This window comes from Nansenia antarctica (genome assembly GCF_963989245.1).
Source record: "Nansenia antarctica genome assembly, chromosome: 14".
NCBI classification, from domain to species: Eukaryota; Metazoa; Chordata; class Actinopteri; order Argentiniformes; family Microstomatidae; genus Nansenia; species Nansenia antarctica.
This window is the reverse complement of record NC_137684.1, coordinates 11,085,492-11,098,140: the sequence shown is the minus strand read 5'-3', so window position 1 is coordinate 11,098,140 and position 12,649 is coordinate 11,085,492. Positions and strand designations below refer to the sequence as shown.

The window sequence follows — 12,649 nt, the reverse complement described above, 5'->3', positions numbered from 1 at the left end:
TTCAATTTGCAGATTGTACGTTAAGGATACAAGAACAGATACAGAAAGTTCACTGTCACTAATTATTTACATCACATTTTGGCTTGAATGTTAACTGTGTGGTTTGTGATATAATCTGGATTGATTTTGTGATATATTTTATACTGTATCTCATTGGACCAAAAAGTACATTGTTTAATTGTTGTTTTCAAAATCAGCTTCCGCTCATGAGTGTGGGGAGGTGTGCCCCTGAATCCCCCATCAGGTCATATTTCTGTCCATTTAGGGAACCACACTATAACACTGATGGATTGTTACGGCCGGGTATGTGTCTGTGCTGCTTCTGTGTTTTGGTTGTGTTCCTCTGTCTCCCCCAGGTGGTGTCATTGGAGTTCCTCTCCCCTGGTCTGTTGCTGTGTTGACTGTTCTGGCGACCAACTCTAACCCAGTCCACCTGTCTCTAATCCCCCCCCTGTGGTCCAATCATCCTGCTCTGTTGACTTGGTTTATGCTGTTTTTACTAATTTGACTTTGCTCTACTAGTTGGTTTAGTTCGCTCCCCTTTGTTAGCTTAAATCTTGTTAGTTTTCCCTTGATTGAGTGTTCGTTTTGATTTGTAGCCTAACCCTGTTCGTTTTACTTCACAGTTGGTTGCCTAGTTTGCTCTATAGTTTTGTCGTGCTGATGCCCTGACTGGGAGCACCACACTACTGTACAGTGTTGTTCCAGCTACCTAAGGCGGGTGTTCACTCAGGCTGTTGCAGTCCTCCTTCTACCTAGTAAGACCCCCTGGGGAGGACGTAACATGGATCACACAAATGTATAGGCTCAACACACAAAAAACCCTATTTGATTTCATTGTAGGATTTGAAAACATGCACATACATTGCACAGGGTTGATTCCAATGGGGCCACACATGATTTTGTGGTAGAACAGAATTTATGGGGGTAATAATAATAATAATAATAATAATTATGCATTTTATTTATGGGCGCCTTACAAAGCATAATTTAAAAACAAGCAACAGATTCAAACAGGTTCAAACAGTGATTCAAACAAACAAAAACAAAACAAAACAAGACAAAACAAAAGACTTAAAAACAACCATCAGTTAAAAATACCCCAGTTTAAAAAGGTGGGTTTTCAGGCAGGATTTGAAGGTGGAAAGAGAGTCAGTGTTGCAGTGTCTTGTGGAAGAGAGTTCCAGAGACGGGGGGGGGGGGGGGGGCAGAGTGGCTGAAGGCTCTAGACCCCATAGTGGTCAGGCAGACAGAAGGTATAGTGAGTTGAAGGTCAGAAGGTATAGTGAGCTGAAGGTCAGAAGGTATAGTGAGTTGAAAGGCAGAAGGTATAGTGAGTTGAAAGGCAGAAGGTATAGTGAGTTGAAAGGCAGAAGGTATAGTGAGTTGAAAGGCAGAAGGTATAGTGAGTTGAAAGGCAGCGGAGGATCGGAGAGTGCGAGAGAGAGTGTAGGTGTGAAGGAGTTCAGAGAGATATGGGGGTGCGAGATTGTGAAGGGCCTTTAAAGTGAGGAGCAGAATTTGGAAAAATCGATGCAGCATTTAACGTGAAGCCAATGGAGTTGTTGAAGAACCGGAGTGATGTGATCTATGGAAGGAGTTCTGGTAATGATACGGGCGGCTGAGTTTTGGACCAGTTGGAGCTTTGAGATTAGAGATTTGTGAGGAAGACCAGAGAGGATGGAGTTGCAAAAACCAAAACGGGATGTGACGAGGGCGTGGACGAGAATAGCGGTGCAGTTGGGTGTGAGTCACGGGCGGGGAGGGTTAATATTGCGGAGGTGGAAGTAGGCAGACCGAGTAATGTTGTTAATGTGAGCTTCAAAAGACAGGGTGCTGTCGAGGATGACACCCAGACTCTTAACTTGGGAGGAGGGGGGGACTGTGGCGTTGTCAGTGGTAAGGGAGAATTTGTCTGTTTTGGCCAGAGTGGATTTGGAGCCAACTCGAAGAACCTCAGTTTTATCACTGTTTAGTTTGAGAAAGTTGGATGAAAACCAGGATTTGATTTCCAGTAAGCAGTCTGAAAGGGAAGTGGGGGCAGGGCTCTCAAGTGTCACGCATTGGGCGTGAGACAAGGTGTGGCGTGTGAGCGTGTGAACGGGTTGAAATGTGTGTGTCTCACGCCCAATGCCTGAGACATGAGAGCCCTGTGGGGAGGAGGTGTCATCCGCATAACAGTGAAATTGGATACGTATTTTCTGAATATGTGGCCGAGAGGTAGGAGGTATATGATAAATAAGGAAGGGACTGTGATCTGAAGTGTTGAGTTGGACAACGTGAGTACGGCCCGGAGAGGTAAGATCTGAACCAAGTGAGGGATGTGCCAGTGATACCAATGGAAGCTAATATTTATTGTAAATCGATTTGCATGAAGGCTTCTGTTAAATGTCAAGAAAATAAACATTAAATTAAAATCAAACCCTCTCTCCTGAGGCAAGGATCGAACCAGCAACCTCCTGATTGCAAGCTGGCTGCCTTAACCCCTGTGCCAAACACACTGCACTGCAATGTCAGATGCAAGCTGGTACACATACTTCTCTTTTACACCATTTTATTGATTTATTTATCTATCTATCTATCTATCTATCTATCTATCTATCTAGCACACTATCAAACTATCTATCAAAAATATAAAATGATCGATCTATCTCGTAAAAGGTGGGAACTAATATTTCCAAAAAAAGACACTTGACGGAACTGTCGTTCGGGATTTAGTTTCCGCCTGTGAGACATTTTTGACACACATCTTACTTAAAACCAGACCGTAAACCTGGTTGCTACAAGGTTTGTTGCATAGCAACCAAAACAGCAAATTATTTGAGCCACATTCATGGAACTGAAATCATCGCGAATTATCAAAACTAGTCCGGTTTATCTCTAATCGCGCCTGGTGGAACAGCCCCCTGGTACCAGCGCGTCATATAACCGCGCCCGGGGGGGTGGAGACTTCTGCTGTTTACATTTTTATTTCATCCAGTCTCACTGCGATGTAGCGTCAGAGACAGTGGTTTAAACACATCTGTCACTGCAACTCCCTGATGCTTGTCCAAACCAGTTCTCTCTGTTTGCTGCGGGCAACATTATTTCGAGTGTTGTATTCGAGCGATATTACCATCCGAACTTCCCCTTCAGTGCCTGGCCATTATAGCGTTTTCAATCGACGAGACCCCAGACCCACTCGGCTGGTGGAGGCTGTCCTTAGCACAGTAAAACATTACTCTAGCAACCGCGAAATGCCACAGAAAAACAAAAAGGTAGGCTGCAACCATCACAATTAGCCTGTCTGTCTGCATCTAGCTGACCGAGCGTTTGGTGTATTTCGTCTACACGTTATTTTAGCTACTGTACTGGTAGCAAACTACAGTACAGGCCAAAAGTTTGGACACACCTTCTCATTCAATGCGTTTCCTTTATTTTCATGACTATTTACATTGTAGATTCTCACTGAAGGCATCAAAACTATGAATGAACACATGTGGAATGATGTACTTTATAAAGATTAATTGTAATCAATATATATATAATAACATTATTATTAACACATATTATATTTAATATTATTATTATATATTTTATTAACAACAAAAAAGCAAAGGGTGGCTACTTTGAGGAATCTAAAATATAAGACATATTTAGAGTTATTCAAGATTCAAGAATGCTTTATTGTCTGTCACAGAGTGACAGAAATTCTCCTTTGACAGGCAGAAGTGCAGTTCAAGAATACAGTTTCCACATTAAAACACACATAGGTCACATACATTAATACATACAATAAAACAGACAGATATAACAGTGTTTATGTAGTGCCTATTTAAAAAGTCTAGTCATTTAAAAATAATAGTAATAAAAACAGTATTGTGATTTAAAATGCTAAAATGCAGTGTGCTTCCTATTTTAAAATGTTCAGGGCGGTGGTTGCAGTGGGAATGAATGATTTTTTATATGTGTTTTTCCGGGCCAGTGGAGTTCTATAACGGCGGCCTGATGGAAGTGGCTGAAATGATTGGTGGAGGGGGTGAGAGGGGTCCTGTGTGATTTGTGTGGCTTTTCTGATTAGTGACCGGTTGTAGATTTCAGACAGGGGGGTTTGAGGTGAGCCGATGATTTTACTTGCCTGATTGACTATACGGGAGAGTTTGGTTTTGTGTTTGACAGTGAGGGAGTTGTACCAGGATGTGTTATTGAAGGTGAGAATGGATTCAATGAGTGATTTGTAAACCAGGGTTAAAATGTCCTTGCTGACGTTAAAAGCCCTGAGCTTCCTCAGCAGGTGGAGGCGCTGCTGGGCCTTTTTGTAGATTAAGTCAGTATGCTGGGAGAAGGACAGAGAGATGTCAATCTCTGTCCCCAGGTACTTGAAAGACTGTACCTGTTCAACCAGCTGGCCGTTGATGCTGAGGGGCTGGAAGAGGTGGTGACAGTCTGCCTTCTCCCTGTTCCCAAAGCACAGCTCCTTAGTCTTGCTGGTGTTGAGCTCCAGGGAGCTTTGCTGGAACACCAGGGCTAGGTCTTCTGCTGCCTGGTGGTACTTGGCCAGGGCGTCGGCCCCAGTCAGGTGGGCCACCAAGGCCATGTCGTCTGCATATTTCAGCAGCACCATCCCTTCTGTGCTGCAGGTGATGTGGTTGGTGTAGACAGCGAAGAGTTGGGGGGATGAGACGCAGCCTTGGGGGAGGCCTGTGTTTAAAATCATCTTGCTGGATGTGAAGCCGTTTACCTCCACCTGCTGTGGTCTGTCTGTTAAAAAGTTCTTAAAATCAGTGTGGGGCTGACGTCAAGCTCTGCTAGGTGGTGTAGCAGAATGTCAGTTTTTACAGTGTTGAAGGCAGAGGAAAAGTCCATCAATAAAATCCTGCTGTGGGGGTGCGCCGAGTCCAGTTGTCTGGCCACAGTGTCCAGGAGGGTCAGACTGGCGTCCTCCACGCCCCGCTTTGCCCTATAGGCAAACTGTAGAGCAGGGGTGCTCACACTTTTTAGGCTTGTGAGCTACTTTTCAAATTACCAGCTCAACAAGATCTACCAACCAAATAAAACATATTGCCATTGCTGCGAACACAAAAATGTACTGTAATAATAACAAATTAAGGCCACGCTACACTGTTTCAAAATCAAAGAAGAGATTTATTAAACTATATAACAAATATTCACACTGGTAGTCCATTAACATTAACATTAACTCAGGAGCTCTGAGTGGTTTACACCAGACTGGCCAGTGCCAAGCCAGGTGCCATCGACGTCTCCGGGCGGCGGAGTGTGTGTGTGTGTCTGTCTGTCTGTCTGTCTGTGTGTGTCTGTCTGTCTGTGTGTGTGTGTGTGTGTGTGTCTGTCTGTCTGTCTGTGTGTGCCTGTGTGTGTGCTTGTGTCTGTCTGTCTGTCTGTGTGTGTGTGTGTGTGTGTGTGCTTGTGTGTGTGTGTGTGTGTGTGTGTGTGTGTGTGTGTGTGTGTGTGTGTGTGTTGTGAGGCGGCGCGGGGCTGAGTGATGCCCTCTCCTGTGTGGTCCAGACGGGAGGCGTCCCGTCTGCACCACACAGGGGGAAAAAAAAAAAAACTTTTTTTTTCCACTTTTTTTTTTTTTTTTTCAATGCCGTGTGATCTACCCACACTACCTTCGCGATCGACCGGTTGATCGCGATCGACGTAATGAGCACCCCTGCTGTAGAGGGTCCAGTTTCTCTGCCAACATGGTGGAGAGGAGGTCGCACACTGCTCTCTCCATGCATTTGCAGAGCACAGACGTCAGTGCAACTGGCCTGAAGTCCTTTGGGTCTTTGGCTTGTTTTTTCTTGGGGATTGGGATTATTGTGGATTCTTTCCACTGTCTCGGGACACACACTTAATTGTTAAATACATAATTCCTATGTGTTCATTCATAGTTTTGATGCCTTCAGTGAGAATCTACAATGTACCAAATAGTCATGAAAATAAAGGAAACGCATTGAATGAGAAGGTGTGTCCAAACTTTTGGCCTGTACTGTATGTCATGCTAGTGTTTCTCTCACCGTTACTGAACGTATGTTTCAGAGTAAAGGTTCACAGAAGCCGTCGGACACGTGTCCGCCCCCCCCGGGTCCAGTAGCGAGGGACAAGAACGGGCTGGTGACTATCTCAGTGCACGCGAAGCCTGGGTCGAAACAGAACGCGATCACAGGTGCGTCCCCTCACCATGTACAACTCAGCTCGGTCAGTACAGGAAGAATCGATGTAATTAATAATAATAATAATAATAATAATCATATCTTAGATTTATATAGCGCCTTTCTCAGACCCGAATGACGCTTAACAGATTTCCTAGACAGACAGAACAGAAAAACAAAGCAAAGAAACAAAGACAACGAGAGTGACAAGACTAGACTAGGGGCCAAAGGCCTTGGAGAACAGGTGGGTTTTGAGGGCTGATTTAAAGGTGTCTAGGGTAGGGGGGGCGTTGCGGATCACCGTGGGGAGAGAGTTCCACAGAGGGTGGGAGCTGCCACACTGAAAGCTCTGCCCCCGAAGGTCCGTAGGTTGGTGCGGGGGGGTGGAGAGTAGGCCCATGCCTAGGGACCGCAGGTTCTGGGAAGGGGTGTGTTGACAGAGAAGGTCAGTGAGGTACTGGGGGGCGCAGGCGTGGAGGGATTTGTAGGTGAGGAGGAGGATTTTGTAGGTGATGCGGGACTTGACCGGAAGCCAGTGGAGGTGAATGAGGGTGGGGGTGATGTGTTGCCAGGGCTTGGTGTGGGTGAGAACCCTGGCAGTAGAGTTCTGCACATACTGGAGCCTGTCCAGGGCTTTGCTGGGAACCCCAAACAGGACTCCATTGCAATAGTCCAGACGGGAGGTGACGAAGGCGTGGATGAGGGTTAGATAATGTGCCCCAAAGAGGTTTATGGGTTGTGTTAATTTAATTGTTGAAATGTGTCGCTCCGACTTCCAGACATCTCGGAGGACGCGGTAGGTGTCGCCATCGCCGCGCCGCCGTCAGACGGGGAGGCCAACGCCGAGCTTGTGAGATATCTCTCCAAGGTGCTGGAACTGAAGAGAAGCGAAGTCGTTTTGGACAAGGTTTGTCCTTTTGATAGGTGCTATAGTTGTTTCTCTGGATGTTGAATGCATGCTTATGTCAGCCAGCCTCAAGATGTTTTTATATAGATCATTTGAAATAGTTTTGACATCCTGTTTCCTCAGGGCTCCAGGTCCAGAGAGAAGCTGATCAAGGTGTCTGGGTCTTTAACCCCAGAGGAGGCGCTGGAACGATTAAAGCGAGAATCAACGAAATGACACAGAGGAGGATTTTGAACTACTTTTGTTATGGTAAATTGTTCAATCCCATTCAATTCAATTCAATTCAACTTTATTGGCCATGTGCAGTGCACTAGGAACATGACTTGGTATTCTACCATGCTGAACAAGCTACAGTACATACTACAACAACAAGACGACAATACAACAATACTCAAGACAAAATATACAGTACCAATATGAGTGAATAAATATACTGTACAACATAGTGCAAGAACATGTAAAGAGCAAGGTGCAATGATCAGAGTTATTGAGGAGGGCTATGGCTTTGGGGAAGAAACTGTTCAAGTGGTGTGATGTTTTTGACCTGGTGGCCCTGTACCGCTGTCCAGAAGGGAGTCATTCAAACAAGCTGTGAGCTGGATGTGATATTTATGACCCATATTTATGACATTTATTTGTCATACAATGATTATACGCTGGAACAGTGCTCATGCAGGCACACTGGATAGGCCTGTGGGTCTGTAATTAAAAACATTTATCCAAAGCTTGGTGAAGTTATGCTCTCCGGTCTCCACCCAGAAGCCGCCAACTAAACAAGAGTTTGCTGTGTAATGAAATGTTGTGCTGAGATATTTTTATATTATTAAACTATTTATCACAATGAGTCTTGCCTCATCAGTTTCAACTAATTACATAGTTACTTAAGTTGTAACTAATGACTTAATAATTGCAGCTTAATAGGCTTCATGATCATGTCCAAGTTAGAGCATTCCAAACCGTGGCTCCCAGGCTTTGGAATGCTCTGCCCTTGGATCTTAGATCAGCGGTCTCGGTCGAGGCTTTTAAAAAACAGCTAAAGACTGTCTTGTATAGACAGGCTTTTTGCTAACCCCAAAAGCCTGTCTTTCTGTGTCCTGTTGATATTGTTGTACACTTGTTGTTTGTTACTTGTTCTTATTCTCACTTGTTTGCCTATTTTAACCTGCTATGCTCTTTTACTATGTTCTTGTATAGGTAAAGCACTTTGTGACCCTTGGTCTGGGATAGGTGCTATAGAAATACATTTTACTTACTTACAAGTTCAATGTGCCCATGTTTCAAGCTGGCTTTGGGTCCTCTGCAGCTGTTCTCTCTTCTACACCTCATGTCTGGTTTCATATGAGGTATTTAGCCAGTAGGCCTATGCATGTTTTTCTTTGAGTTTTTTGGGATAGGGTCACCACCAGCTAATTTTTTTTAAATTCTATTGCCTCAGACCTCATGTGGGTATTTAATTCTGTATTATATCGCTAAAACTAGATGGTAATTAAAATTGTGAGAGAACCAATTAATTATTTGACAAGATGTCAACAATGTCTCAGTAACTCCACGGTCCTGTGGTGTGACAGTGGGGCAGCTAGTCAGCTGGAAACCTGCATGCTGTTAATCACACTGTGGATCTATTTTCTGCTTACAACAGGACCAAAGTAGGAATGACTCTTAAATAAAAGACTAGGTGATCAGCAAGGATGCCTATAGATTATTGTTTGTTTGTTTAATTATTGTTTGTTTGCACATAATAATTGAATAATATTGAAAATAAGATAAAACACAGTAAGGTTAGGAAATGGAATGGACTAATAAAAGTATTTCACACTAATCCATATATCCATGCATAAAACAGTCAAAGAAAAAGTAAATGGTAAAAATGAAGATATTACAAAATTATCAAACTAAAATACAAACTGGTCCGCTGTAAAGGAGTGTTTACGGCACATACGCTCCCTTGACATCTATTGGTGCATTTCAACCGAGCCCCCTCAGCTGGAGTGTTGTGAGAACATTATTCTCATTTGCAGAAATGACCCGGGGAAGAGTGGCGGGGGGGATGAGAATTAAGCTTTGCAAGCTGTGGTGTGATGACTGGTGGAAATTAAAAACAATAAAAGAATAACCTAATGGAATGGTAATACCAGAGTAGTGAAACAGTAAGTTAATAATACCCACAAGCAAAACATTCTTTGTCAGCTGCAGCAAGTATTTATTTCTGCATACACAAATTAGCCTACACATTTCACTTTGTTTTTGAATGCTGATAATCATTCCATCAAATGTGTTCATGTGTTCCATGTATTCATAGGAATAACATTTTCTTTCTAAATGCTGCCGTTGTCCCCGCAAGAACAAGGCTTGATTGAAAGCTGATTGGTTTGCGTCAGAGACTATCAGTAGTTTTCGGTAACATGCTGAAGTTGGAAGGATGTCTCAATTCTCACCTACTATTTCCCAGCCATTTTCTCCACTCATTTCTGGGGTAAGAGATGAGTGGTAGTGAAAAGCAGTAATGAAAAGTGTTAGGGTGCACCTAGAGTTAAAGATGTAGAGGGGAGACAGAGAGGAGAGTGGCTATGGGTGTGGTTGAATACCGAGCAGCCATGGTGCAGGACACTGCAGCAAGAACACTGTGCCACACTCCAGCTCAGCTCTTGGTTAGTTTGTCCTATAAATACACGGTCACAATTCAACATGAAAACAACGTGGGTTGTACTACAGTTAATTAAGTCTTTGATTTTGTACTCTTTACCCGAGTGTGGGTGTGCAAAAAAGTGCACATTACTATTACCATAGATGAAGAAAGTAGGCGTTAATTGTTTACGGAAGCAATTCACCATGGGGGTTGTGGACTAATTTACCACTGGTACAGGGTTGTGGCACGAGGCGAAGCCGAGTAGGAAAATCGGCTGTTGTAGAAATCAAGCTTTATAATACAGTAATCCATTCACAACAGCTGGTTTAACTTTTCAACACTGGAACAGACACCCTTGCCAGTGCCCAGTTTGAAAAAGTACATTTTCATTTCATGCAATATAATATAATAATAATATCATGCAACATCTGATTAACTTCATGGTTAACAGTCAAGAATATAACAGAATAAAAATAAGATTAGACATCTTGTCCAATGTGTCACAGCTCCAATACAATCTGGACTGACAGGCCGACGAGGCAGGGACAATATACATCACAAGTACAACGTATCAAACTGCATCACCTTGAACAGCAACACCACTAAATGGAATCTCTTTGATATTCCGCCTGTCATACTATCAGGGAGCCCCAATAAGCAGCTGAGAAATGTGACAACTGGCCCTAAACTGCTGATTGGTTTGACTGACCTGGACAGCTACTTACAGCCATGAACCCCAACAAATATAGTGTTATGTTAATGCCTGACTCCTAGACCTCTGTGGAAAAACAGTGATTTTAAGAGTTTTACAATACTGGGGCTATCATCCAGTGTGATATGAAGGGAGTGATATCTCAGAAGCAATGCTGCAAGTGAACTGGGAGACGTGCGTCACGTAAATTCAACGTGACTAATGCGAGAGAGACGGGAGGCAAGTGAGCGGAATAAAGCAATGGACTATCAGGACTAGAAGAGGTTAGGAGGAATTTCACAGTATTGTAGTCTAGCTTTGAAGTTTTTCAAAGTTGTTTAAGGTATGGAGCAACAGCAGCGGGTAAAACTAAAGTGATAGGAAAGCTTAGGAAAGCTAGAGAGTCAACTTTTAAGGAGTTATGACAACCACGTTCTGATACAAGTAGATCATGTTCATAATGTGGATCTGTAAAAGAAAGAAAACTTCCATGCAACACTGCTTACTTCCCAAAAATACTGCAGTTAATTATCACAATTATTATGCATCTAATGCACCTGCATCTAGGCTCAAGCTCACCTAACAGATTGAAATTTGTCCATAGCCAGTCTTAGCCAATTTGTGCTTAGCCAATCCCACTTGATTAAAATGGTTACTGTTAAAACCCAACACTGTCCTCCTTGGTCTTCCTAAAAACATTATGAGAGCCCATACCTGTGGTGTCCAATTTTACTCAAGCCGCATGGAGGAATGAATTTCAAATCATCACGCCCACGCAGAATCAATCTGCGCCTCAGGGCAGCTCAGCACGTGAAAGACTTTCCCAGTGGGCTACACGTTCAGTATGAGTGTGGGTGGGTGGATGTTCTATACAGTAAAAGGGTTTCAGAGTCTCTAACTTGGAAACAAATCATCAAGCAAAGGCTGTGAGAAGCAAGTCAGTGGAGAAATAATGAGGTTCTTCTCCCACTCAAAGTTGAAGTGGCTCAAATGGGAATTGGCTTCAAAGGCCAAGAACATACACTGGTGGATAGAGACCCACTATGTGATGAAAGGCTTTGGACAAAGTAAAGCAGTGAGACAGGACATGGTCTCGAGGTGGACTGGTTTGCAGCAGTAGCAATAACATCACACTGTCTCTTTGGCCCATTATTTCTCCGCTGACTCGCTCTCACTTCCCAAGTGAGCAAATGCACATGCTCAGATCATTGTCTCATGGCAGATAGCGCAACTCTGTCTGCACTGATCTGTCTTGCAAATGGTCAAGAAGAGATTACTCTCTCAACACTGACAAGACCAAGGAGCTGGTGGTGGACATCAGGAGGAATGGTCAGGAACAGGACCCCATGACCATCAACGGGTCAGCCGTAGAGAGGGTCAGCAGTTTTAAGTTCCTTGCCGTCCATATCGCTGATGACCTCACCTGGGACGTGCATACCAAACAGGTGGTGAAAAAGGCACAGCAGCGCCTCTTTCACCTCAGACAGTTAAAGAAGTTTGGCATGGGGTCTGAGACCCTGCGGGCCTTCTACAGAGGCACTACCGAGAGTATATTGATTGGGTGCATCACTGCCTGGCATGGCAACTGCACTGCCCTCAACCGCAAAGTGCTACAGAGGGTGGTGAGGACAGCCAAGCGCATCACTGGATGTGAGCTTCCCTGCATCCAGGATATATACGACAAACGGTGTGTCAACAAAGCCCAGAGGATCATCAAAGACCCCAGCCATCCGAACAACAGCCTGTTCGAACCGATGCCATGCAAAAGATGAGGCCTCTTCCGGAGCCTTAGGGCCAAGACTGAGACTAACAAACAGCTACTTCCTCCAGGCGATCAGACTCTTTAACAAGCCCACTGTAGTCAATTGACTCTCTCCCCCTTGCTCACCTGTTGTGCATAGACTGCAGCAATCCTAAACTCAAGCCACCTTACTACTATGAACTTTATTTTCCCTAGTGGCACCGCTAGTGCAACCTGTCTTGTCTTACCTGCACTAATGACACCTTATCTTGTACTATGCCTATTATTGTTTGCCTCTTATGTCCTGTACTACTGACACTTTTATCTTGAATTATGCTTGGTTTATTATGCCTATGTCTTGTGCTGCAAGGCAATCTCCTAAGAATTTTACTCTTACACTTCGTGTAATGTGACGTAACAAATAAACTTGAAACTTGATCCTCAATTTAGAAAGAACAGACACTTCTGACAAGTAGACGAGAGAGAATTTCTTACCAGGTGGATTAGACTGTATTTGATCTGAACTTGTTTGACCTGTGAGGACTTC

At 43.8% G+C, this 12,649-nt stretch overlaps 1 protein-coding gene across 1 annotated transcript; it reads left to right on the top strand.

Moving 5' to 3' along the window:
• The first annotated feature begins 3,116 nt into the window (after window positions 1-3,116).
• Window positions 3,117-7,607, top strand: cUnh15orf40 (chromosome Un C15orf40 homolog). The gene is made up of 4 exons (XM_080545336.1): window positions 3,117-3,257; window positions 6,025-6,151; window positions 6,917-7,044; window positions 7,168-7,607. The coding sequence occupies exons 1-4, from the start codon at window positions 3,237-3,239 to the stop codon at window positions 7,258-7,260; spliced, it is 369 nt and encodes a 122-aa protein (XP_080401462.1). The 5' UTR covers window positions 3,117-3,236; the 3' UTR covers window positions 7,261-7,607.
• Window positions 7,608-12,649: the final 5,042 nt, after the last annotated feature.

Excerpts from the sequence above, each read along its gene's own strand:
- cUnh15orf40 (XM_080545336.1), top strand. The coding sequence starts at position 3,237 with ATGCCACAGAAAAACAAAAAG. Across the intron at positions 3,258-6,024 it reads TGCCACAGAAAAACAAAAAG|AGTAAAGGTTCACAGAAGCC; the intron begins GTAGGCTGCAAC and ends CGTATGTTTCAG. Across the intron at positions 7,045-7,167 it reads GCGAAGTCGTTTTGGACAAG|GGCTCCAGGTCCAGAGAGAA; the intron begins GTTTGTCCTTTT and ends CTGTTTCCTCAG.